General features: G+C 37.4%; 1 protein-coding gene across 2 annotated transcripts in view; it reads right to left on the reverse strand.

Annotated features, from left to right (window-relative positions):
* KIF13B (kinesin family member 13B) overlaps positions 1-26,593 on the reverse strand; it is a 200,847-nt gene that overhangs the window by 173,042 nt on the left and 1,212 nt on the right. For both annotated transcript variants that reach the window (XM_072719582.1, XM_072719583.1), the window contains exon 2: positions 9,811-9,904. In XM_072719582.1, coding sequence (XP_072575683.1) covers positions 9,811-9,904 — 94 coding nt within the window. The remainder of the gene's footprint in view (positions 1-9,810; positions 9,905-26,593) is intronic.

Here is a 26,593-nt window from a genome sequence, read left to right on the forward strand (position 1 = left end):
AAACATTTAATTCCTATGAACCATAACTTTTTAAAAAAAAAAAAAAGATTTTATTTATTTGAGATTTTATTTTATTTATTTATTTATCTGAGAGAGAGAAGAGAGAGAGGGAGAGTGCCAGCAGGAGGAGAAGGGGAACAGACTCCCTGCTAAGCAGGAAGCCAGATATGGGGGTCTATCTCAGGCCCCTGGGATCATGATATGAGCCAAAGGTAGACACTTAACTGACTGAGCCACCGAGGCGCCCCTCCTATTAACCACAACTTAATCTAGTAACTAATCATACACATACAAGTAAATACAAGTGGTATTTCAGGCTCAGTGATAGATATTCTCTGTTCTTATTTTTTTTAAGTTTATTTCTTATTGCTGTACCAAAAAAAGAATGAGATAATATTTATGTAGCCAAAGACAATGCTAAAATATCACCAATTCTACTATGATAGTCTAATTTTTGTTCAGACAGGTTTACTGTCAGTTCATCTTGGCAATCTACTAACCTTTGCTGGTAAACTTCAAAAAATCTACATTTGTTGTAATTTATTATTTATTACTATTAATTGTGAAAATATATGAATACAATCTTTTAATATCTTTTTAGCTTTTAAGAGTCTCTCTGATCCATTTTCACAACTATATTCAAAAGTAGCACATGATTTGTACACTCAATGGTCATAGTATTTTTTTTAGAAAGGGAAAAATTATTTAAAATTTGAGTACACCAAACAATGCTCTCCCCACTATACTCTGACATAATCAGGGTGGACAGGCACCCCAAGGAAGAGCCTCTTTATGAAATTAAAACATACCACATACTGTTCTCCAGAGGAGTAAATTCTATTTGGGCAGAATTATTAGCCTCACTCAAGTCATTTCACAGCAGAGAGAACAAACAGGTCTATTGTACATACCATAATTACATTTTGCATGACTTCCTTCAATTAAAACCTTTGCTTTAAATTAGTATCCATGTAGCAGTAGAGAAATTTTAAAAGTCATTATCTAATATGACCTAATGATGCCTTCCACTAACAAGGAATTACTCTGAAAATGGCTTCTGATATTTCAAAGCAATTATCAGCATTAAACCTCCCCGAGGCAGCATTACCCAGTACATTTGCAAGAGAAACGTATGTGCACGTGTCAGCCTCACTAGCTTCTGCATATATTTGAATATATATGCATACAGTCATTCTTCTACTAGGATCAGAGTACTACAAACCTCCAAAGAAGGACTGAGTGTGCTTTGCTCATGTTAAGCAATAATGACTTAACTAAACTAATGTCTAGTATAAAATCAGAAGGAATAAAGAGATTTTTAATGACCTTACTGGCCAGTACTGATTGAGATCAACAGCTCAGATATTATTCTCAATAAAGTAACAGTTATCACCTTCACACATATTAATTAAACTTTAGGTTAAACATAACCAAATGGGGAAAAAAGGAACTACCATAGCTTTACTATAAAACAGAAAAACTGCATATCTATGCCATTTACGGCTAATTCCATCCACGTTGAAGAGACTTTCCTACATGTATTAAAGAACAGGTCATCTCACAAAATACCACAGAAATCAGTGTTCAGATTCATTAAGGTCTTGAAGTCTAACTCACAAATGTTTTCCACTTCAGAAAATTCTCATTTTAAAATCTTATAGTTGAGGGATCCCTGGGTGGCGCAGCGGTTTAGCGCCTGCCTTTGGCCCAGGGCGCGATCCTGGAGACCCGGGATCGAATCCCACGTCGGGCTCCCGGGGCATGGAGCCTGCTTCTCCCTCTGCCTATGTCTCTGCCTCTCTCTCTCTCTCTGTGACTATCATAAATAAATAAAATTAAAAAAAAAATTTTAAAATCTTATAGTTGATGGGGCAGGGTAAAGAAGAATTGTAAGACAAACTCCCAAGTTAATGATGTATTAACTCTTGTAGTGTTACACACAAACACACACACACACACACACAGGCCAGAAAACACAGGGCTAAAGAGGAAAGCAGATTAACGGACCTAGGTACTAAACAATGCAATTTTTCCTGAGAATTTCCTTCCCTCTTAGGTTTCAGTTCTGGTGTTTAGAGCAGCACCTCTGACAGGCACAGTTCAATGATCCACAGTCTCCTCAAAGAGTTGGAAGTACACTAAAACAATTTCACTGCTACTCTTGCTTCCAAGTCCCTGCAAATAACAGATGAAGAGGGAAAAGCTTTTGTTTTGGTTTGTTTTTTTCAGAAGGAATAAAGGAGGAATAGGGTATTCGATAAAAATGAACTTATGATTTTTTCTTAGCTCCTATTAACTTTTTTTTTTTTTTTTTTTTTGGCTTTTAAAAATCAGGCATTAGCCAGCTCTTTCTAACTGTGAGTCTTGCCTCATGCTATAAATCAATCAACCATCAATCAGGCACTATATAAATAGTCAATCTTTGAGTCACATATCTGAACTTCTACTTAAAAAGTCATTTACATATACATAATAGTATGCAAACAATTTACAAATATATATATTGAAAATATAAAGAAATACAAGGGAAAGATTTTTTTTAAAAAGACAACTTCCGGAAGTGGTTAATGGTGGTAGAGAGAAAAGGGATTAAAACTGAAGTTCACAGAAGGCTTAAATTGCATTGGTAAATAACCCAATCAGTTAACATAAAAGTGTTTAGGTTAAAACAAGTGTTTTTTAAAAAAAATAATAATAAAAGTGTTTTATTCTTGAAACCTCCGTGCATACTGTTACTTCTTCAAATTTGTTCAACTTTTAAAAACCTGTCAAGAAATATGGCTCAATAGAAAAGTATACTAGAATCTGGGATTCCAAATCAGCAGCCAAGGGCTGAATCTGGCCAAGACCTGTTTTGTTTGGACAGCACAATGTTTTGTTTTGCTTTTTAACTGTAATTTGAATGCCTTCGGGCAGGGTATGCACTCTCCAATTAGCTGGAGTCACCACCATTTTCCTTTCAGTAAATGAGAGTTCTTTAAAAGCTTAAGAAATTGTAATCCTCATTCCTACTGCTGGTGGGAATGTTAAATGGTGCAGCCACTTTGGGAAAGTATGGCAGCTCCTCAAAATGTTAAGGACCCAGCAATTTCACTTCAAGAGATCTACCTAAGAGAAATGAAAACATATGTCCACACAAAGACTAATATGCAAATGTTCACAGCGGCATTACTCATAATAGCCAAAAAGTGGGGGGAAAAAATCTAAATATCCATCAACTGATGAATGGATAAACCAAACAATACAATGAAATATTATTCTACCATAAAAGGAATGAAGTACTGATAAGTGCAACTTGGATAAACCTCAAACATCATGCTAAGTTAAAAGGAGCCAATCACAGAAGACTGTATTATTTCATTTACATGAAATGTACAAAATTGGCAAAACTCAAATCTATAGAGACAGAAAGCAAAGTGATAGAATGATAAAATGTCATAAAATTGGATCATGCTGCTGGCTGCACAACTCAATATAATATAAAACCACAGAACGGTTCACTTTGAAGGAGTGAATTATATGGTATATTTATTACATTTCAATAAAGTAGTTTAAAAATAAATAAACCAAAGACATCCATCCAGTTTTTTTTTTTAAGATTTTATTTATTTAATCATGAGAGACACAGAGAGAGAGAGAGAGAGAGAGAGAGAGAGAGAGAGAGAGAGGCAGAGGCACAGGCAGAGGGAGAAGCAGGCTCCATGCAGGGAGCCTGATGTGGGACCGGATTCCGGGTCTCCAGGATCACACCTTTGGCTGAAGGCAGCACTAAACTGCTGAGCCACTCAGGCTGCCCCTGAGTTTATCCAGTGTTTAGAGCTTATGAATTAATGCCTAAGTTTGATTATTAAATTGTCATGTGGTAAGACAACACAGTTCTTGGGATAAGAACTATTTTCAGATAATACCAGTATTTGCCTTTTTCACTGTACTGCCCTAGTACTCATGATGCAAAAAAACAATGGCGTGTAAAAGGGTTGGCACTTTTGGCCCAGTGACACCAAAGTATACTACTTACTGGTAGCATTCCATTCTTCATTGCCACACACCCAGAGCGAGCAAAAAAAAAAACAAAACAAAACAAAACTTTTCTCACTTCAGGATGTTCCTGAAATCAGGAGGAAAAATGAATTTTATTCAATCTCAACTCCTGAGTACACATCTTTTTTAAAATTACATGTGACAGGGGTGCCTGGATGGCTCAGTAGGTTAAGCATTCAACTCTTGGTTTCAGCTCAGGCCATAGTTTCAGGGTCCTGAGGTTGAGCCTCATGATGGGCTTCTAGCTCTCAGCACAGAGTCTGCTTGGGATTCTCTCTCTCCCCCTGCTCACTCATTCCCTCTCGTTCTCTCTAAAAATAAATAAAATCTTTCTAAAAAATAAATAAATAAAACCACATGTGACAAAATGGCAAGTAGCTATGAAGTTCTTCTGCTGCATACCAAAATATAAAATGTGTGATTCTATGAGTCGTGGGCCAAACTAGTCACTTTTTTAATAGAACAGCATTTTTACCAAAAATAACTATCAATTCCTATGGGAAAATGTATTCGCATTTTGTAACTTTTATAACACAACTGTTTCATAAAGTGGATGCTGCACTCTCCATGGGAAATCACACCTTACTCCTTTTTAAAACATTATTATTATTATTACCAAAAAAAAAAAAAAACCCAAAACCCAAAACCCAATATTAGTATTTCAATTAACTTTGGCCAGAGTTAGCGAGAAAGGCCTGTTTGGTGGGTAGAGAACGGAGGGAATAAAGCAAAAGGCAGAAGATAAATCTTAGCCTAAGAAACAATTATGCCCTATCATGGTGACAGGCTAACTAGCATTAACACTTATTATAGGATAAAAGCTTAATAAGTTTTAAGAGTTTAAGTTTTGTTTTAATTCAAACAAAATAAGGCTTAAAGATTTATTTAGTTATTTAAAAGGGGACTGTTCTAGGAGCACCTAGCTAGCTCAGTGGGACGAATGTGGGACTCTTGATCTCCAGGTTATGAGTTCAAGTTCCATGTTGGGGGTAGAGATTACTATATATATAAACTTAAAAAAATAAATGGGGACTGTTGTACACCTTGGTATTATTTGTAACTAGTTACAGAAGGGACTTAAAGTGCTCTTAAATCCGAAGATTCAAACATTGAGAATTATGCTTGTAAAAATCTACTAAAAATAGATCATGAATTGGTCACTTATTAGCCCTAAAAGATGATTTAGAAACATGTCACTGATGAAGATTTGAAAAATCCCAAGGACCAATCTGGAAAACTAAACTGATTCAAGGCAAAAATAGTAATTCTAAAAAGGCATTTAATCGTACTAGTAGTCTAAGCAGTGTGGTGCTGCACTGAGAAAACACATAGGGCAAATCTCGGAGTGTGTATCTGGTACTCCACATGTAAGGAGTGGAGTACCACATCTGATGGATGCAAGTACATCAGTCTCTAGCATTTCAGTAGAGTGTTGTAAAACAGAAACAGTTTGTCCTTAATCTTTTCCATATTTGATAAAATGTCCCTTTGTTCTTATCCTATGCTAAGCCAATGTTTTGAGCCAAAGTTTTGATCTGGTTTCCCAAGTTAGTTGATGTTTTATTCACTGTAAACATCAAATCAGGGATCGTAGCTCTCTAACAGATGGCAGGTTATTCCCTAAGAATCCCATCAACTTGGGGCAAATTAAGTTTCTGACTTTGCAAAGCTGAAATCTTTCTAGAACTAGATAATTTTTTTAATTTTTAAATTTTTTTATTTTTGAGAGCATGAGTGGGGTAGGGGATTGGGAGGAAGGGATAGGGGGAGAGGGAGAGAATCTTAAGCAGGTTCCACACTCAGTGTAAAAGCCCAACCCTGAGACCACCACCAGAGCTGAAGAAATCAAGAGTTAGACACCCAACCCACTGAACCACTTAGGAGCCTCTAGAACTAGATAATTTCTTGATTAGCATGTATACTCTAATCCTGAACTTAATACATTTTGGTTTAAAAAATTTTACTTCCTTGATGAAGTTCTAGCTCACCAAACAGATCATAAATGTAGCCCTTAATAACAGTAATATTTAAACATTTATATAGGGTTTATTTTATACCAGGCACTGTTATCTTACATATTTTAATTTGCTTTAATTGTCCTAACAACCTACAGGAAGGTACTATTATAATCTCCACTTTACAGACGAATAAAGTGAGGCAAAGGATAATTAAGTAGCCTGCTCCACAGCACACATGCTAAGTGGTGAAGATGATATTCAATCCAGGATTTCTGGCTTCAAAGGCAGCATTCTCAATCTTAGCCTGTGTTATCAGTTTTCTGAATTTTAAGCATCTTATTTTTCAGAACAGTTTCGAAATTCCACATATCGCACAGCAAGAAATGTTTCCCAAATCCCCATGATTAAGCTGTTAAAGTAGAAATGGTTTACCTATTCATTTAACCATGGCTTCTATTAGTTTTAATAACCACAAACAGCAAATCATGAAGCTGTCAGAAGTTAATACAAAGTTAATCAGAAAAATATACAAATCATTATAAAATATATATATGTCCACTTTCAAAGTATACTAACTTGAGTTGTTAAGTATACATATAAAATTAGTCATGATTTTTAGATTAATAGAATTGGATACTACCCTAAAAGCAAGGATTTTATAGCTTTTATTTTATTTTTTTTTAATTTTTATTTATTTATGATAGGCACACAGTGAGAGAGAGAGAGGCAGAGACACAGGCAGAGGGAGAAGCAGGCTCCATGCACTGGGAGCCTGACGTGGGATTCGATCCCGGATCTCCAGGATCGTGCCCTGGGCCAAAGGCAGGCGCTAAACCGCTACACCACCCAGGGATCCCGGATTTTATAGCTTTTAAAGAAAAAATACTAATTTGAGCTTTTCTCACTACTAATTTAAACTGACTCAAATCATTTACACGTTAACTTCAAATTCCTAACTCTCTAGTTATAAATATAGCTCCTATAAAACCATAACTCGTTTTATGGATTAGTCACTCTACAAACTAGAATGTAATTAACTTCATATCACGTAAAATAGCTTTTAATTTATGTTTCCTTCCAATTTTTCTTCACATTTAATGAAGTCAACGTGTACCACTGGGCTGCTACATTCCAAAATTTCTATTTTCTCCATGACAGTATATTAAAAGAAAAAGTACTTCTCAAAAGGCAATCTTTTATTGTACTAACAAGGTTCTTGTTGGTTTTTTTTTTTTTAAGTTTATTTATATTCTTTAGTAATCTCTACACTAAACATGAGGCTTGAAATCACAACCTGGAGATCAAGAGTCACATGCTCTTCCAAATGAGCCAGGCAACTGCTCTAGCAATGTTCTTGGTTTTTACCTGGGTGTTATAGGAATTATGTTCAACTTATGGAAATTCAACAAGCTATATATACTTCACTCTTTGTGTATTACATACATTGACTGAAAGCTGTTTTTTAAAAATCTGTGCTTAACTTTACTTCATCAAAGACCATTACATACCAACCTTACTGGAAGTTGTCACTTTTTAAAGTTTTTTTTTTTTATCAAACAATCCTCTGTAGTGCTGTGTGATATTAAATTTGTATATGCAGCATATGAAAAAAAAAGATACTCTATGGAACCAAGAAGAGCTATTAAATTCTTTCACAAGCCTCTGAGATTTAAAGATCTCAAAAGGAAAGAAAATATATTTTCTCAGCTTTTATGTCATCATTTTATTCTCACAACAACTTTATCAGGTAGATACTATTATATACTTGGGACAGACTGTGTTTTCCAAAGATAGCCACAGTAATACATGTCCCATCCCAAAGGCTTTTATGTGATATTGATGTTCCTCCAATAAAAGATGAGTCTGAACTCCTCTTCTGGAAATTGTTTAGAGCTTTATATCAGCCATGAGTAAAAAAATGTGAAAAAAGATACCGTGTGACTCCCAAGATCAGGACATAAAAAGCAATACTCCTTCCACCTGGCTGTCTTGCTCTCTCAGGACACATGTCCTTGGAACCTGCCACCAGATCGTGAGTAGGTGTTCTGTGTTCTGCCTACTGCCCCAGCTACATCTCCAGCCAATGGGCATCATAAACCACCAAATGTGGGTGACAGCCTTCTCCAATGATCCCAATCCCAACCTATCAAGTCTTCCAGCTATGCCTCAGACAGCATGGGGCAAAGACAAACAATCCCTGTCATGCCCTGTCTGAATTCCTGACCCACAGAAACCATCAGATAATAAATGATTACTGTTGCCTTCAGCCACTAAGCTTTTAAAGATAGTAGGTCATGCAGCAATAGAAAACTAAAATACTTTATAAATAAGGAACACAGGTAGGTAACCAAGCTACCAAGTTGGCTTTAAAGCCAAAATTTGAATCCAAGTCAGCCTACAGATAAAGCCTACCCTCTTCTTATGTAAAATACTGCCCTCAAGTTTGTTCAGAGGCACCCACAATTACAGAGCACTTTACAAAGCACTTTAACAATCATTAATTTCATCTTCAGAAACCACTTCTATGCTATAAGGAAAGCAAATACCATACATGTATGGTATATCATGTATCATGTCTCAAAAAAGTTAAAAATAACTACTAGTTTAGAAGCTACTAGTTAAAAACAACATAGTTAAGTACGGGTTCAACTTAAGATTTTCTGACTTCAAGTCTAATGCCCTTTCAACTCAATGACTCAACCTGAAAGAACATTTATGGAGTGCCTTCTGTATTTCCATACACAACATTGTCTCTGAAGTTTAAGTTTAATCTACTTCATGCAAAGCACCATGGAAGGCAATAATTTGTGCCATTCACTTCCAGGGTCATTAGAAAAACATCTCTGGGGCAGCCCAGGTGGCTCAGCGGTTTAGTGCCCCCTTCAGCCCAGGGAGTGATCCTGGAGTCTGGGGATCGAGTCCCACATCGGGCTCCCTGCATGGAGCCTGCCTCTCCCTCTGCCTGTGTCTCTGCCTCTCTCTCTCTCTCTCTCTCTCTGTCTCTCTCTCTCTATCTCATGAATAAATAAATAAAATCTTTAAAAAAAAAAAAAGAAAGAAAGAAAGAAAAACATCTCTGAAATCAAGTTGATCTCTATGAGAAGCCAGTCTTCCTCCACTTGGCAACCATTCTCTACATGGCCAACACACAACTTTTTCCGTATCCACCTCTTTAAATACAATATGAAAAAACTGTCAAAGATGACATCTTACCCACCAAAATACAGGCCAAATTCCCTTACTGTCTTTCAAGGTCTTCTGTAATCTGACCCTACCTTATTTGATTAAATTAACTTTCCAAGTTACAAGCAGCAATCCAAAACATATAATAATAATTCAGTCGGGTAGTACAAATGATAGCTTACAGGGATTTGGAGGAGAGGAATCACTGCAGGATGCAGGAAAGCCTGGGGGAAGAAGGAGCACTTGAAATGGGCTCTGACAGTAGCAGAATTTAAAGCAACCTAAGCTGAGGAACAACGTAAAGGCCTTCTGTTCTACCCCCACTTCTTCCCATTTACATCTTGCTGGTCCTCTGGCTGCCACCATCTCCTTCAAGGCTTCCTCAGTTACTTCACGTTCTGACTTAAAGCCCTCTTTTCTGAGCTTCTGGTACAATTGCTAACTACAACACTCATTCTAGCACTTGGTCATTCCATACTATAGACCTCACTCTTAGGACTGACAGCTTTATGTCTTCACACTGTAATTAAGCATTTGCTATTTGCTAAGCTGAAGTCAGCTCAGGAGCCATCATCGCACTCAGTCATTTAAAAAAATCCACCAAACAGAACATTGTGTCTTAACTTACCGGACATCTCCTTTGGAAAGATTAGTATTTACAGGACTAAGTATAACTTTGTTTGCATCTACATCCACCACACATTTGGTATGCAAGTCAATTTCTGCAGATAAAAAAGAGAGAGGAAGAAAAAAAGAGAAAATAGTCATTTTCAAAGTAATTTTATTCCAGGAAAATCATTTGACAAAAATCCAACACTCTTTCATGATAAAAAACACTCAAACTAGGAATAGAAGAGAACTTCTCAACCTGATAAAGAACATCTACTAAAATCTGCAGCTAACATCATGCTTAGTGGTGAAAGACTGAATGGCTTACCCTCAAACATCAGGAATAAGACAAGGAAGTTCTATGGCAGTAACTTCTACTCAACACTGTTCTAGAAGTTCTGGTCAGGGCAGTTAGGCAAGATAAATAAAAGGGATCCAGATTGAAAAAAAGAAGTAAAATTATCTCTATTTGCAATGATGTCATCTTGTACATAGAAAATTCAAAGGAATCCATTTATTCTTTTTTAAAGATTTTATTTATTTAGTCATGAGACTACACAGAGAGGAGAGAGAGAGAGAGAGAGAGAGAGAGAGAGGCAGAGACACGGGCAGAGGGAGAAGCAGGCTCCATGCAGGGAGCCAGACGCGGGACAGGATCCTGGGTCTCCAGGATCACGCCTGGGCTGAAGGCGGGGCTAAACCACTGAGCCACCCCGGCTGCCCTCAAAGGAATCCATTTAAAAACTATTAGAATAGGGATCCCTGGGTGGCGCAGCGGTTTGGTGCCTGCCTTTGGCCCAGGGCGCGATCCTGGAGACCCGGAATCGAATCCTACATCAGGCTCCCGGTGCATGGAGCCTGCTTCTCCCTCTGCCTGTGTCTCTGCCTGTTTCTCTCTCTCTGTATGACTATCATAAAAAAAAAAAAAAACTATTAGAATAAACAAGTCTTGCAAAGTCGTAGGATACATGATCAACATACGCAAATCAGTTGTGTTTCTATACACCAGCAATATAAAACCCAGAAACAGAGTTAAGAAAACAATTTATAATAGCATCAAAAAGACTTAACTACTTAGGAATAAATTTAAAAGAAGTATAAAACTTGGGACACTTGGATGGCCCAGCAGTTTAGCGCCCGCCCTCGGCCCAGGGCATGATCCTGGAGTCCTGGGTTTGAGTCCCATATCAGGCTCCCTGCATGGAGGCTGCTTCTCCCTCTGCCTGTGTCTCTGCCTCTGTGTGTGTGTGTGTCTCATGAATAAATAAATAAAATCTTAAAAAAAAAAAAAAAGTACAAAACTTATACAATGAAAATTCCAAAATGTTGAAATTCAAGACTGAAATAAATGGGAAGTTATTTTACACTCATGAATTGAAAGACTTAATATTATTAAGATGGCAATACACCCCAAATTGGTCTACAAAATTCAAGGTAATCCCTATCAAAATCCCAGCTAGTTTTTTTTAAGCCAAGCTGATTCCTAAATCTATGTAGAAATGTGTGAGACCCAGAATAGCCAAATATTCTTGAAAAAGGACAAAGTAGAAAGACTGCACTCACTAATGTCAAACTTAACTAAGAAGCTACAGTAATCAAGATGGTAGTGACTACTATAAGGGCAGAAGGACAGACATACAGATCAATGGAACAGACAGTCCTGAAATATACTGTCATATTTGTGACCAGCGACTTTAACAAGACAATCCAGTGAGGAAACTACAGTCTTTTCAGAAAACAGTGGTGGGACAACTGGATATCCACATGCGAAAAGAATGAACACCGTACACAAAAATTAATTCCAAAAGATCAGACATAAATGTGTAAAAGCTAAAACTAAAAAACTCTTAGAAGAAAACATAAGGGTAAACTCACATGATGTTGGGTTAGGTAAAGGTTTCTTAGACACTAAAAGCACAAGCAACAAAAGGAAAAGTAGATAACTTGGAGAGCATTAAAATGAAAAACTCTTGTACTTCAGGGCAGCCCAGGTGGCTCAGCAGTTTAGTGCCGCCTTCAGCCCAGGGCATGATCCTGGAGACCCGGAATCCAGTCCCACGTCAGGCTCCCAGCATGGAGCCTGCTTCTCCCTCTGCCCGTGTCTCTGCCTCTCTCTCCCTCTCTCTCTCTCTCTCCCCCCCACCTTTCATGAATAAATAAATAAAATATTAAAAAAAACTTTTGTACTTCAAAGGATGCTGTCAAGAGGGTAAAAAGACAACCCAAAGAATCGAACAAATTTGTAAATAATTTGTAAATTATATATCTCATAAGGAACCTGCATCAGAAAACATAAAGAACTCTTACAACTCAATAATAAAAAGGCAAATAATCCAATTTTTAAATGGCAATCAAACTGAACAGACATCTCTAAAAAAAATGGATAGAAAACTGGCCAATAAGCAGAAGATAAGATGCCCCAAATCATTACACATTGGGAAATGTACATCAAAAATACAATAAGAGGGATCCCTGGGTGGCGCAGCGGTTTGGCGCCTGCCTTTGGCCCAGGGCGCGATCCTGGAGACCCGGGATCAAATCCCACGTCGGGCTCCCGGTGCATGGAGCCTGCTTCTCCCTCTGTCTATGTTTCTGCCTCTCTCTCTCTCTCTCTCTCTCTCTCACTGTGTGACTATCATAAATAAAGAAAAATTAAAAAAAATACAATAAGATACCACTCACACTCACTAGCATAATTACATTAAAAAAGATAATAACAAGTGTTAGTGATGATACGGAAAAATGGAACCCTCACACATTACTGATGGGAATGTAAAATGGTGCAGTTACTTTGGAAAACAGTCTGGCAGTTCTTCAAAAGGTTAAACAGAAAGTTGATATATGACCCATCAATTCCACTTCTAGGTATATATTATCTAAGAAATATTATATTATATTATATTATATTATATTATATTATATTATATTATATTATATTATAGAAATTACAACCTAGGTCTACACAAAAGCTTGTCCATAAATAACACTAGTATTTGGCTATTCATAACAGCCAAAAAGGGGAACAATCCAAATGTCCATCAACTAATGAATGGATAAATTTAGTATATCTATAAAATGGAACATTATTTGGCAATTAAAAGGAATAAGGTACTGATACATATTACAACATGAATGAAGCTTGTGCAAAGTGAAAGAAGCCAGTTACAAAATACCACGTTATATGATTCTACCCATTTTGAAATGTCCAGAATAGGCAAATAGAGACAGAAAATAGACTAGTTATTGCCTACAGCTAGGGAGTGACTGCTAATAGGTATGGTGTTTTGCTTATTTTTAATTGAGGTATAATTGACATATAACATTATATTAGTTTCGGGTGTACAACATGATTCCCTATTTGTATACATTGCAAAATGCTCACCACACAAGTCTAATTAATAATTAACATGTCACCATACATAATTACAAAAAATATTTTCATTACGAGAACTTTTAACATCTATTCTCTTAGCAACCTTCAAATATGCAATACAGTATCACTAACTATCGTCACCATGCAGTTACATGGGTATAGTTTTGAGGGTAAGAAGATGTACTAAAATTGATTATGCTGATAACTGTATAATTATGTGAGCATGATAAAAACCACTGAGATGGTTGAATTGTTACATGGGTATAGTTTTGGGGGTAAGAAGATGTACTAAAATTGATTATGCTGATAACTGTATAATTATGTGAGCATGATAAAAACCACTGAGATGGTTGAATTGTATGATATGTGAATTATATCTCAATAAAGCTATTTTTCCTTTTTTTTTCCAATAAAGCTATTTTTTTAAGTACGGCCATGGCATGTTTATGTTCTCATATTTTTATATTCTTTTTTTTAAGACTTACTTTTTACTTGAGAGAGAGAGAGAGTTAGTGAACATAAGCGGAGGGAAGGGCAGAGGGAGAGGAAAAAAGAAACACTCAAGTAGGCTCCACACTAAGCACAGGGCCCGATGACATAAGTCTTGAGCTCATGACCCTGAGATGATGACCTAAGCCAAAATCAACAGTTGGACACTCGACCAATTGAACCACCCAGGCGCCCCTCACATTTTTATATTCTTATATTTTTCTGACGCAAAGTATGAAACTGTTTGCCTTATCTTGATTACCAAAAAAATAAGCTCTAAGGAAAAGAGCTGCACTACATTAGTGCTATTTTGTATTTCCCAAAGAACCTTGGCCAAATGTCAATGTCATACTCATTATAACTTAAGAGCATTTCCACTGCCAGAGAAGGTCATTTCTTTCATTTTAATTTACATAACTGAGTTATATAAATACAAAAAAGCAAAAACAAAAATCTCCCTCCCTGTACCTGCCACAATGTTTCTTATATTGGTTTTTCTGCATTTGTTCTCAAAGATACATTCTAGAAGTACAAAAAATGTAGTGGTCTTTCTTTTAGCCAGCACATCTTTCAGGCAAAGAAAACTGAAACAAAAACTACAGAACTATGTTTTACCTAGGTGTAGAAGACTAATCCCAAAGCTGCAAATAAATGTTCCACTGTGGTTAACTAGCACTAAGGTCTATAGGCCCAGAGTTCAAGAAAGTTTGTGATCATCACACTTTCTTAATACTACTCCTTAATGGTTTCTGACCATATTGTATTGGCTGGTCCCTGACAGTCAAATCCATATCATACACAAATTTATTACCAAATCTCCGGAAATTATACCATATGACTCAGAATCTACTTACTATCTCACCACCCACCACAAAGTTAGTTATTAGTGTCTTGCGAGAATGTTTGGTCTGAGCAAGGGAGTTGCATGTATAGTTCTGCATGCAGTTAGAATGCATGACTGAAAAACTGTAACTCAAATATTTTCTCACTAACTGCTCTGCCTTCATTTCAAATGATCTTGAATTGAGAGGAAATCCAAACATTTTCCTTCAATATATTTGTATGCTTTTCCCCTATCCTCCTCACAGCTCCTCCATTCTCTGCTTCATGACTTCATTAAATAGAACTAATAATTTGGAAACATTAAATGCCATGATGAACCAATCCCTGGAAAACCCTATACAATACATAGAATCACCTTATAACTAATATACCCAACCCAAATTCATTTTGTCCTAAAGACTGCAACAGTTACAAATGTCCCTACATCTAACACCCATGAAAAGTGGCCTTTAAGATATAAACACTGTCTTCACTTTATTAGCTCAATTTTTAACCAAACAAAATTCCCACTCTGATTCTATTGAGTGATGGATAGATATTAAGACAAGGCTACTTATAATATGGGTGGAACATGTAGGACACACACCCAAGCAAATAAAAGCAGTGAAATCTGAAGAGAGTTTAAGGGTCAGAAATGAAAAACATTTATTATAAATGTTATAGGTAAAATACCATCACATGTTACTAGTTGGTTGAATTCAATTATAGTAAAAGGGGCACCTGGCTGGCTCAGTCAATAGAGCATGCAACTCTTGATCTCTGGATTGTGAGTTCAAGCCCCACGCTGGGTGTAGAGATATAAAAATAAAATCTTAAAAAAAAAAAAAATTACATTGCAACAAGATTCTAAGTACGAAACTTTCTCCATTTAAAACTTCTTGCTCTAGGGCAGCCCAGGTGACTCAGCAGTTTAGCGCCGCCTTCAGCCCGGGGTGTGATCCTGGAGACCCTGGATCGAGTCCCACATCAGGCTCCCTGCATGGAGCCTACTTCTCTCTCTGCCTCTCTCTCTCTCTCTCTTTCTCTCTCTCTCATTAATTTAAAAAAAAAAAAAAAAAACTTCTTGCTCTACACTGCTGAGAAAGCAAGCAGTAATTAACAATAACAAACTTAGGCCTTAAATTTAATCTGAATTTTAAAAACTAAAAAGAAAATGTTTTTAAATGCTTACTGAAAATCCAAAAGATAAATAGGTTCCTTAGTTTGGAACAATTCTTAGATTAAAAAGATAAGGACCTAACTGCTACAAGCACCTTTGCAAAAACAGTATTAAAGTAGTTCCAGATTCATAGTAGCATTCACAACAACCAAAAGGTGGAAACAATCCAAGTGTCCATTGATGAATCAATAGAAAAACAAAATGTGGTATAATTCAATGGAATATTATTCAACCTTAAAAAGGAATGAAATTCTGCTAAAAAACATAGATAAACCTTGATATTATGCCAAGTGAGATAAGCTAGACAAATACTATATGATTACACTTATATCAGGTACCTAGAGTGGTCAAATTCATAGATAGAAAGTAAGATGATAGATGCCAGGGGCTGGGCTTAAGGGGCAACAAATACAGAGTTTCAGTTTTAGAAGTTAAAAATGTTCTAGACACAGAGAGTGGTGATGGTTACATAACAACTTAATGCCACTAAGCTGTACACTTAAAAATGGTTTAAGATGGGACACCTGGGTGGCTCAGTGGTTGAGCGTCTGCCTGTGGCTCAGGGTGTGATCCTGGGATCCCAGATGGAGTCCCACATCGGACTCCTGTGGGGAGCCTGCTTCTCCCTCTGCCTATGTCTCTGCTTCTCTGTCTGTCTCTCTCATGAATAAATAAAATCTTTACAAGTAAAAAATGGTTTAAGACGGTAAATTTTATGTTATATATGTGTATATATATATGTGTATATATATATACATACCTTATGTTATATATGTGTATATATATATGTGTATATATATATACATACATACCTTACCACAATAAAAAAAATAGCACAAAATGCTCACCATTATTATAATAAGTAACACATGCACAAGTTTATTCCTAGTAATCCTGTAATAATGAGATTGGGATTTAATTAGTACTATGTCTAAAAACCAATAAAAAAACCAGAGTGATCTTAAAGCTAAGTAATACTATAAGTTTATGTCATGACTTTTGAAGCTCTACTGTACTTAGAACCACGAATGCTTCAATGTAAGCATGAGTCCTTAGAAAAAAGAAATTTCCTTCGCTAATATTAAAGATCCCATATTATTTCCCAAACACGATCCTTTTCTAGGTCAAGTTCCTCAAGATGAGTATTAAAATATTAACAGCTGACAATTCAGCTTACTCAGCCAGCAAATTAGTCACCCTGTAAAAGTGAACAATAATTTGAAACAAGTCTTCCTTCAATGTATAAATCAGCTATGGCTCATTCCTCAATGACATCATAGTGAAAGATGGGCGGGGTCTGGGATACTCCCTTTACATAACTCATGCTCCATCTGAGGAAATGCATCTTTCTCAGTGAGGATAAAGTAAGTCTGAATTGCCCACTTAGTAATCTGTTTTCTAATTCTCCAGAAAATAATAATTTTCAAACAAAATATACTACTCAGAAATATAAATGTACCTCCCTTTACCTCCTACCAGTCATGTTCCTAAAAACCTAGTTGTAACTTACTCTTAAATTCAAGTCAATTATAAAGACTCCTAACTCTGGGAAACAAACTAGGGGTGGTGGAAGGGGAGGAGGGCAGGGGGTGGGGGGGAATGGGTGACAGGCACTGAGGGGAACACTTGACGGGATGAGCACTGGGTGTTTTTCTGTATGTTGGTAAATTGAACACCAATAAAAATTAATTTATTAAAAAAAAAATTCAAGTCAATTGATTTTCGACAAGAATGCCAAGACAATCCAATGTGAAAAGTACTGTCACTTCAACAAATGGTGCTGGGACAACTAGATATCCACATGGAATAGGATGAATTTCAACTTCTACCTCACATCACCTTCAAAAATTAACTCCAAATGGATCAAAGACATAAATATAAAGTCTAAAACTATAAAACTCTTAGAAGAAAATACAAGCATAAATCCACATGACCTTGAACTAGGTCATGATTCCTTATATGATGTCATTTATCTGCTAAGGGACTAGCATTCAAAATACATAAATAATTCTACTAGCTCAATAATAAAAAAACAAAACAATTTTTAAAATGATAGTTTGAGGGGTGCCTGGGTGGCTATGTCAGTTGAGCATCCAACTTTTTTATCTCAGCTCAGGCCTTTTTTTTTTTTTAAGATTTATTTACTTGAGAGAGAAAGAGAGAACAAGGGGAGGGACAGAAGGATAGAGAGAGAGAGAGAGAGAATCCTCAAGCAGACTCCCAGCTGAGCTGAGCACAGAGCCCAATGTGGGGCTTGATCCCAGGACCATGAGATCTGAACTGAAATGACCTGAACTGAAAGCAAGAGTTGGATGTTTAACCAACTGAGCCACCTAGGAGTCCTTCAACTCAGGTCTTGATTTCAGGGTCAGGAGCTCAAGCCCTATGTTGGGTCTGGAGCCTACTTAAAATAAAAATAAAAATAAAATAAAACAATAATTTGAATAGAATCTCTCCAAAGATCTACAAATAGCCAATAAATACATGAAAAGATGTTCAACATCATTAGACACTGGAGAAATGAAAATCAAAACCACAAGGAGATACTACTTCACATACACTAGGATGGCAATAATCAAAAAGACAGACAAAGCATGGGGATCCCTGGGTGGCTCAGTGGTTTGGCACCTGCCTTTGGCCCAGGGTGTGATCGTGAAGTCTCGGGATCGAGTCCCACATCAGGTTCCCTACAGGAAGCCTGCTTCTCCCTCTGCCTGTATCTCTGCCTCTCTCTCTCTGTGTCTCTCATGAATAAATAAATAAATAAAATCTTTAAAAAAAAATCAAGTGTTGGTAAGGACATGGAAAAATCAGAACTTTCATATGTTGTTGGTGAGAATATAAAATGGTGCAGTCACTTTGGAAAACAATATAGCAGTTCCTCAAAAGTTAGAGTTACTGGATGACCCAGCAATTCCACTTCTATGTATATATACACCCAAAAGAAATAAAAATATACATCTACACAAAAAGTTATACACAAATGTTCACAGAAGCATTCATAATAGCCAAAAAGTATAAACAAGCCAAATGCCCATCAAGTAATCAATGAGTAAACAAATGTAGCATATCTGTATCACGTAATATTATTCAACTTTAAAAAGAAATGAGTACCGACTCATGTTACAACACAGATAAACCCTGAATACATTACACCAAGCGGGAAAAAAGTCAGATACAGAAGTCCACATACTGCATGATTCCATTTATATGAAATGCCCAGAATAGGCAAATCCATAGAGACAAGAAGTAGAGCAATGGTTGCCAGGGGCAAGGAAGAAGGACGGGTGTGTTTGGGGGTGGGGGGGGGGCGGGTAGACAGTGACTGCGAGTGGGGACAGAGTCTCTCTTTGGAATGATGAACATGTTCTGCAACCAGATATTGGTGATGGTTGCACAACTCTGCAAATACACCAAAACCACTGAATTGTACAGTTTTGATGAATTATATCTCAAAAAAATTAGAAAGAATGATCTCACAACCCTCAATAGATATAAAATATGGTTAGAGTTCTTCAATTTCTAAACACTCACTACTCTCAAGATCCCAGTCAAACCAATTCTTCTCACTCTCAAATAACCTCACAATCTACCTCATCAAGAAAATTATGCTCTCCAGGCCTTCTCATTACATAATTATCCTCTTCTTCCCGTATTTCAAAAATTTCCCTATTGGCTCTTTCTGTCTATAATGAAGCTTGAACATCTCATAAAAAAAGGTCTGTTCCTAATACAACTCCAGATACGACTCTTTTCCCTTCTAAATGAAATTTTTTGAAAAAAAAAAAAATTGTGTATTCACTGCCACCATACTGGCAACCCACTTATTTCTCAGCCCACTATTATTAACACACAAACACTAATTCATTTATGCAGTCAAAATTATTCTGAAAATTACCACTGATTGCCATTATGCCAAATCTACTGAACACAATTATTACATGCCATTCCTGTGTTATCTGGCTACCAACTATTCATTCTTTGACATATTTTCTCTCTGGGCTTCCCTATTACTTTTTTTTTTTTTTAAAGACTTATTTGCTTATTTATTTGAGAGAGAGAGAGTGAACAAGTGGGAGGGGCAGAGGGGGAGAGAGAATCCCAAGCAGACTCTGCACTGAGCACAGAGCCCAACATGGGGCTCGACATGGAGCTTGATCTCACAACCCTGAGATCACAATCTAAGACGAAACCAAGAGTTGGTCTCTTAGCCAACTGTGCCACCCAGGGGCCTCCTGGGCTTTTGTATTACTTTTACTTGCCTCTCCTCATATGTCTCTCTTCTTGGCTCTATGACCTCCTCCTTCACACACACCTTAATTTGGTACTCTATCTTCTACCTACAGTAGTGACTCCCAAATGTATGAATCTACACACATCTCCAGTCCCTTAGGTTCAGACTCATATGCAACAGCATACTGGATCCACCCACTTGACTAGACTTCAGACGTCTAAAACTCAACAAGTCTGTTTAGTTTCTTCCAAGTTTACACGATATCTTATTTATATTTGTAGGTGCAGCATACAGCCTGTGATAAGGACTGACTAAATATTGTTGAATGTCCAAGAATAAAACTCATCATTTCCTATACCTTCACCTTAAAACCTGCTTCTCCTATATTTCTGATGCCAATGACCCCAACATTCATTTACTTAGTCATCTAAATCATCTAAACCAGAAACTTTGCAGTCTTCCTGTATTTCCTAAATTTCAGTTGCTTCCATGTCACCTTGACACATTCTTGCTGGGTATACCTAAAATGCTAGGCCATAGATGTTCTTTATCCAACCCCTCACTCAGGACTGTGTTTGTAGCCAGCAACCCTGAGGGACAAAGTCTTCCTTCTGGACAAAGAGCAGGCTTGCTTACCACTTAAAACAATGGATTCCCCAAGCCCAGTGTTCCTCAGATGCAGCACAAACTCACTGCTTGCACAGCATCTATCTGGACTTTCCACACCCTTGTGGGACTAGCAAACAAGGGGAACTGCTCACACTGCTTGCCATGCCATGAGTAAGTCCTCTGGCCCAGAAGTCCCATGTCTCCTACCAACAACCATGAAACAGTTAACTAGCTAACTTATAAGCTTAGCAGGGTAAAAACAGATTAATTCCAATGACTTGTGTACCCCATCTACCTGCCCATGGTCTCCAACACAGTCCTTACCACTCTCAAGTCTCACTCCCACTCCTTTAATTCATAATGCACTAGCATCACTGTGTACATATATTCTTATAATTGACTCACCTGTGCATCTCTATTACCAAGAAGACAGTGAGCTCCTTTAGTCAAAGATCATGACTTATGCTTCTCACATATCCTATACATCTTTGAAAATTATGTAAACTAAAAAATGCAAGGTCCCTTTAAAGATTATCATGTCCAAAACAGTAGCGAAAGCACAGGGTTTAATGGCACAATAGGTGAAATTCAGGCTGAAAATATTTGTCTTGTAATTCTGGGGAAGTTTACTTGCCCCCTCTCTGAGATTCTGTTAAATGATTACTCCATTTCAAAGTTTTGTTTGAAGAGTATCGCTTAAAAAGTACCAAACTCTGGGGCACCTGAGTGGCTCAGTCAGTTAGCATCTGCCTTTGGCTCAGGTCATGATCCTGGAGTCCTGGGATCAAGCCCCACATGGGGCTCTCTGCTCAGCAGGGAGTCTGCTTCTCCCTCTGTCCCTCACCCCACTTATGCTCTTTTTCTCTCTCTCAAATAAATAAATCTAAAAAAAAAAAAAAGTCCTGAGCTCTGTAGCTCACAAACAGAAAACTCTCACAAACAAGTAGCTATTCTTTTCTTCAATCAACACATATTGAATGGGCTAATACCACCTTTTAAAGATATCTACAGCACTTGAAAGCTCAAGCCCAGTTACCAATTAAGTCATGGTTTTGTGTCCCAGAGGCCAGTGAGTGTCACACATTTCCCCATAAATTACACTGCTCATCTCTGCCAAGTTTTTTTTTTTAATGTGCTCTATTGAACACAAGGGGAACACGATCAGCAAGCTGAGAGATCAATAATAATCCATTTCTACTCAATAAACATCTCCATTCATCAGCTTAATGAATAGTTTTGTCAGTGGTTTCCTTCATCTTCAGATCTTAAGGACTGGAAAAGTTAGATATTCGTCATTGCTTTATGGAGGTAAGGGGGGTAAAAGTAAATGCCAATTCAAACAAATTTTTATTTTATCATATAAATTTCTTCTCCAAAAGCCTCTGACCCTGTATGTATAAATCCCAATTTCAGTCATTGAATGGACAACAGAAACAAAACAATGTTGTAATAGATGTGTGTCTCATTCTCCATTAGCATATCAAGCAGATGCTAGAAAACAAGGATCTTCTGTTTTAGAAAGTATGTCAGAAATTTCCATCCATAGACAACCTCAACTCCATTACCAGTTATTACCAGTTATATAATATACTCAGCAATGGCCTCAAGGTCAAAACCACCTTCCTGTTTCAGAATCTCACTACCTAGCCCCTTCATTTCCTAAGGATCACCTGTGTCTTTACAGACTGCCAGAGTGTTCTCTCAGCTTCTTGCTTCCTCAGTTTCACCTGTCTTCTGAGTCACAATGGTTTACCTAAGTTTTGACCAGCCTCCTGATTCGTCCTATTCACAGGGCTTCATTTTCACCACCCTGCTCTTAAATGTTACCCAGCTATGCCTTGAATCAGGCATCTACCCAGGTTTTCCATCCTGCCCTGAGACCTGGCAATCTTTCTCCTTCATCCTTGTGTCCAAGATCCACGGAAGTTCTACAGGGCCAAATAGACCACATGAACTAGCCACCCTAACCCAGACTTCTGGGCTTAGCTAGCACTCAGGACTCCCTGCAATTCCACCCTACCTTTCTTTCTTTTTTTTTAAGACGTTCTTTGTTTATTCATGAGAGACACAGAGAGAGAGAGAGAGAGAGAGAGAGAGAGGCAGAGACACAGGCAGAGGGCAAAGCAGGCTCCATGCAGGGAGCCCGATGTAGGACCCAATCCCGGGTCTCCAGGATCACACCCTGGGCTGAAGGCAGTCGCTAAACGGCTGAGCCATCCAGGGATCCCCCACCCTACCTTTCTAATCTCATCCTTCTCCACTCAAACTCACAGAACCCTCCTTTCTGGCAGGTTTAGCCTGCCTCTGCTATCTAAACTTGCCTGGCTCATTCCTGTCTCTGTGCCTTTGCTCTTGGGCCATACTTCCTCCCCAAAGAACCAATGCTCTCTCTTCACCTGCTACCATGAACCCCATTCCGATCATTAGATTCCTCCCTCCACGTCTAATCAAGGTTCTCCCTCCCCACAGAAGCCTTCCCTGATCACCAGGCCTCCAGGGATCTTGCACTCCTCTGAATTCCTGTATTTGCCGATCACTCACCTGGCAATCTCCAATAGATGTTTGTTTACCTTTTAATCTTATCTTTTCATGTGTGAGCCACTTCCTCATGACCATGAACCATAAAGCACAACTTTAAAAAGCTGAGTACTATAAGAGAAGTCAACACGAAGAGAGTTTTCAGGACTTAAGGGTCTCTCGACAAGAACAAGCAATTTCATTTTTTCATGTTTCTTTCTAGCCCTTGCCATTCCTGTTTACATTTTTACAGAGTAATAATCATCATAATGCACATACTTTTTTACATTCTGCTTTTTCTGCTAACATAGAAAACTGTCTTCTTTGTTAAATAATGTTGATTTTCAACATTTTTAATATCTCCATAGCAATCTTTGCACTGAGATTCTAGGCTACAATTTACTTAAGCATTGACTTTTATCAGACAGTCACATTCTTCTGTCTCTTTGTGCCTTTCACTGCATCAAGTACTATAAAATGTAAAGTAAACCCTTGAGAAATGCCTGTTGAAATATATTTATTATCCATCTTCCCTAACAACTGAATTAACCCCTTTCACTATCCAGCTAAATATCTTTTTTTTTTAATTTTTTTTTTTATGATAGTCACACACAGAGAGAGAGAGAGACAGGCAGAGACACAGGCAGAGGGAGAAGCAGGCTCCATGCACCGGGAGCCCGACGTGGGATTCGATCCCCGGTCTCTAGGATCGCGCCCTGGGCCAAAGGCAGGCACCAAACCGCTGCGCCACCCAGGGATCCCCTCCAGCTAAATATCTAATGTAATTTTTGGTTTCACTACCTTAAGCTAGATAGGTAAGAAACAGATTTTCCAAACACTTTTGATGTAAATGTATTTATTTTGGTAGTTGATCTTATACACATTTAAACATGGGAGGCCCCCTACAGAAAGGCAATAAGATCCCATCATATCTAATATAAACTAGACACCTGGCAGGTATTCAGTAAATATTAAATGTTTTTTAAACCACCTGAGTTACAAAACATCAAATTCCTAAACAGGAGAGTGTCACTGATCTAGCCAGTACTATCAATTATGCTTGTAAGCCTTTCAGTTCATTTAATAATTAGACTGGTTAATAATGTATGAATGGGTGTTCCTTACAGAATATAGAAGAACACAACCGGAGTTACCTGGTGAGTTGTCCAAGTCTGAAAAATAACATGATAAACCAAACAATATCTGCAAGCAGAACTTCAAGATCTCATGACAAAACAATTTTACAGCTGTTCTTCAGCGTAAGTACTTATTTCAAATGAAGAAAAGCAAAAACAAAAGTTGCAATATTAGAAGTAGGTAAAATTACATGCATGTGAATACAAACCAGAATGGAAATTAGAAAATGACAGTGTGAATTGTTAGAATGGAAGGATGTCATAGACTTTTTCCCTTTTATGTTTTGTTAGTGCAATGTTAAAATATATAACAAGAAAAATACTATTAACAAAAGCATATTCATTAGCCATTATAATTCTTGCTATTATTGAACTAGAGCATATTGCTTAATGTTGTTAAAACAACTGTTTCCCAAACCACATATAATTTAGCATAAAAGACCAAAACTCTTACTTCCATCATCAATGTTAAATAATAAACCGACTAACTACCTTAATACCTTAGCAGAGAAACTGAATCACATGAAGAACTTAATGGTACACTAGAAGTTTATTGCAAATTTCAGATTTCCTCAAAGAGCAGCCAATATGATTCCAAACATCAGAATCTATACGCCAAAACTTCCTCATCCTGATAACCCATTCTCTACTCATTCTTATTTGTGAAGAGTGATTTCTGAGTTTGCATCCTGAACTGATACGTTAAAAGAGAAAAAATCCTGACTAGAAGTTTACTATTTGTCATAAGTATACACTACTACTTACTTATTACACTATTTTTCCCAGAAGTAATGATTAGTCAAAGTAATATGATTCTTTCCAAAATTACTGGAAAGAAATGTACTTCTGTTTTAGTCTTTTTAAATAAATTCCAGATAGCAGTTTAAAAATCACTGGCTTTAGGGGAGCCTGGCTGGCTCAGTCAGTGGAGCATGCAACTCTTAATCTCAGGGTTGTAAGTTCAAACTCCACGTTGGGTGTGGAGATTACTGAAAAATGAAATCTTAAAAAAAAAAAAAGAAAGAAAGAAAGAAAAGAAAAGAAAAAAAAATCACTGGCTTTAGAATTCCACTACAATGTATTCCATTGCATTCGAGATATATGTAAATGACGACTTCATGACAAAACAGAATCAACTTTAATTATCTGTGATAATCACAGCAAAAAGAAGTCCATGTGCATTCAGGAAATACAAGGCTAGGTAGAGATGGCACTAAATGAAGGGGGAAGCAATTTGCCACAATAAGGCACTTCTATTTATAGAGTAATGGATCCATGTATAAATCTTCATTTGAAAATGAATTCAAAGGAACATCCAATCCACAGCTAAAATTATTATTCTGTGTGTCCTCTGAAACTCTGATACTGCCAATTATCACAACCTAATGACAATTTATAACAACAGTACTTCCCCTCAAAAAATGAAATTCACCGCGGGGGAGGGGGCGGGGAGAGGGAAGGATTCTAATTATGTGAGGTAGGTCTTTTGTGATGGGTTGGTTAGCTGCAACTTTTTAGCACTGACATTTCCCAGTTTTTTTCTGAAAAGGCAATTTTAAGAATTTGCTCAAATCACCCTTTCAGAATCAAAACCCAAATAAAGTTGTTTCATGTGGCTTGCTTCTTCGTTTTTTCTTAATCATTATGACGGTAATAAACTTGAGTAAAGATGCCTGCGCACGTAAGAACAGAAGCTTCTGAAAATTTTAAAGTTCATCTAAGATCCTTTAATTTTGTCAAAGGAAAGACTTGAAAACCCGAAACTGCACTAGTTTAAGTATGTCCTGGGGAAGGACGCTTCTGTCACGTGACAGCCTTAAACAGACCTAGCAGGCACCCGAGGAATCACCCACTCCAACAGAAGATACGACTCCAAGAGATAAACCAACTTCCAAAAGGGCAACCCAACAAAACATGCTGTCAACTGGCTGATCTGTGTATCTCAATATATACAAAAGACAGCAAGGAAGAGGAAAAGCTGAAAACAACTCATAATTTCTAGAGAGACTTAACACTTGATTATGAACAAAGAAATTGCAAAAACGTCTTAGAAGTGACTGTGACACAAGATTTTGATTAGTTCAGAATCTTACCAACTGAAGCGTCATCTCCTGGGATTTTAACAGTGACCTCAATAACACACCACTGAATAGAAAGGGTCTGCAAAAATACATTATCTCATTTAAAGTTACTTGCCCAACCAACGCTGCTACTTAAGTAAGGAAAGCCATGACCCAGCCCACCTCCTCTTGGTACTTCGCGTTGGGGGGGTGGGGGGGGGAGGGGGTGTCTCTTCACTCCATTTGACTAAAGATGATTTAAAATGTACTCGGTTTATCTGCTTTCTCTACCCTCCCTGCAGAATTGAGAGAATGTCTGAAAGATACAATTTCACAAGAATCTTGGCACTTAAACTATTTATTGTTGGAGAGATGACGAATA

Source organism: Vulpes vulpes, chromosome 9 (assembly GCF_048418805.1).
Source record: "Vulpes vulpes isolate BD-2025 chromosome 9, VulVul3, whole genome shotgun sequence".
In the NCBI taxonomy this organism is placed as follows: Eukaryota; Metazoa; Chordata; class Mammalia; order Carnivora; family Canidae; genus Vulpes; species Vulpes vulpes.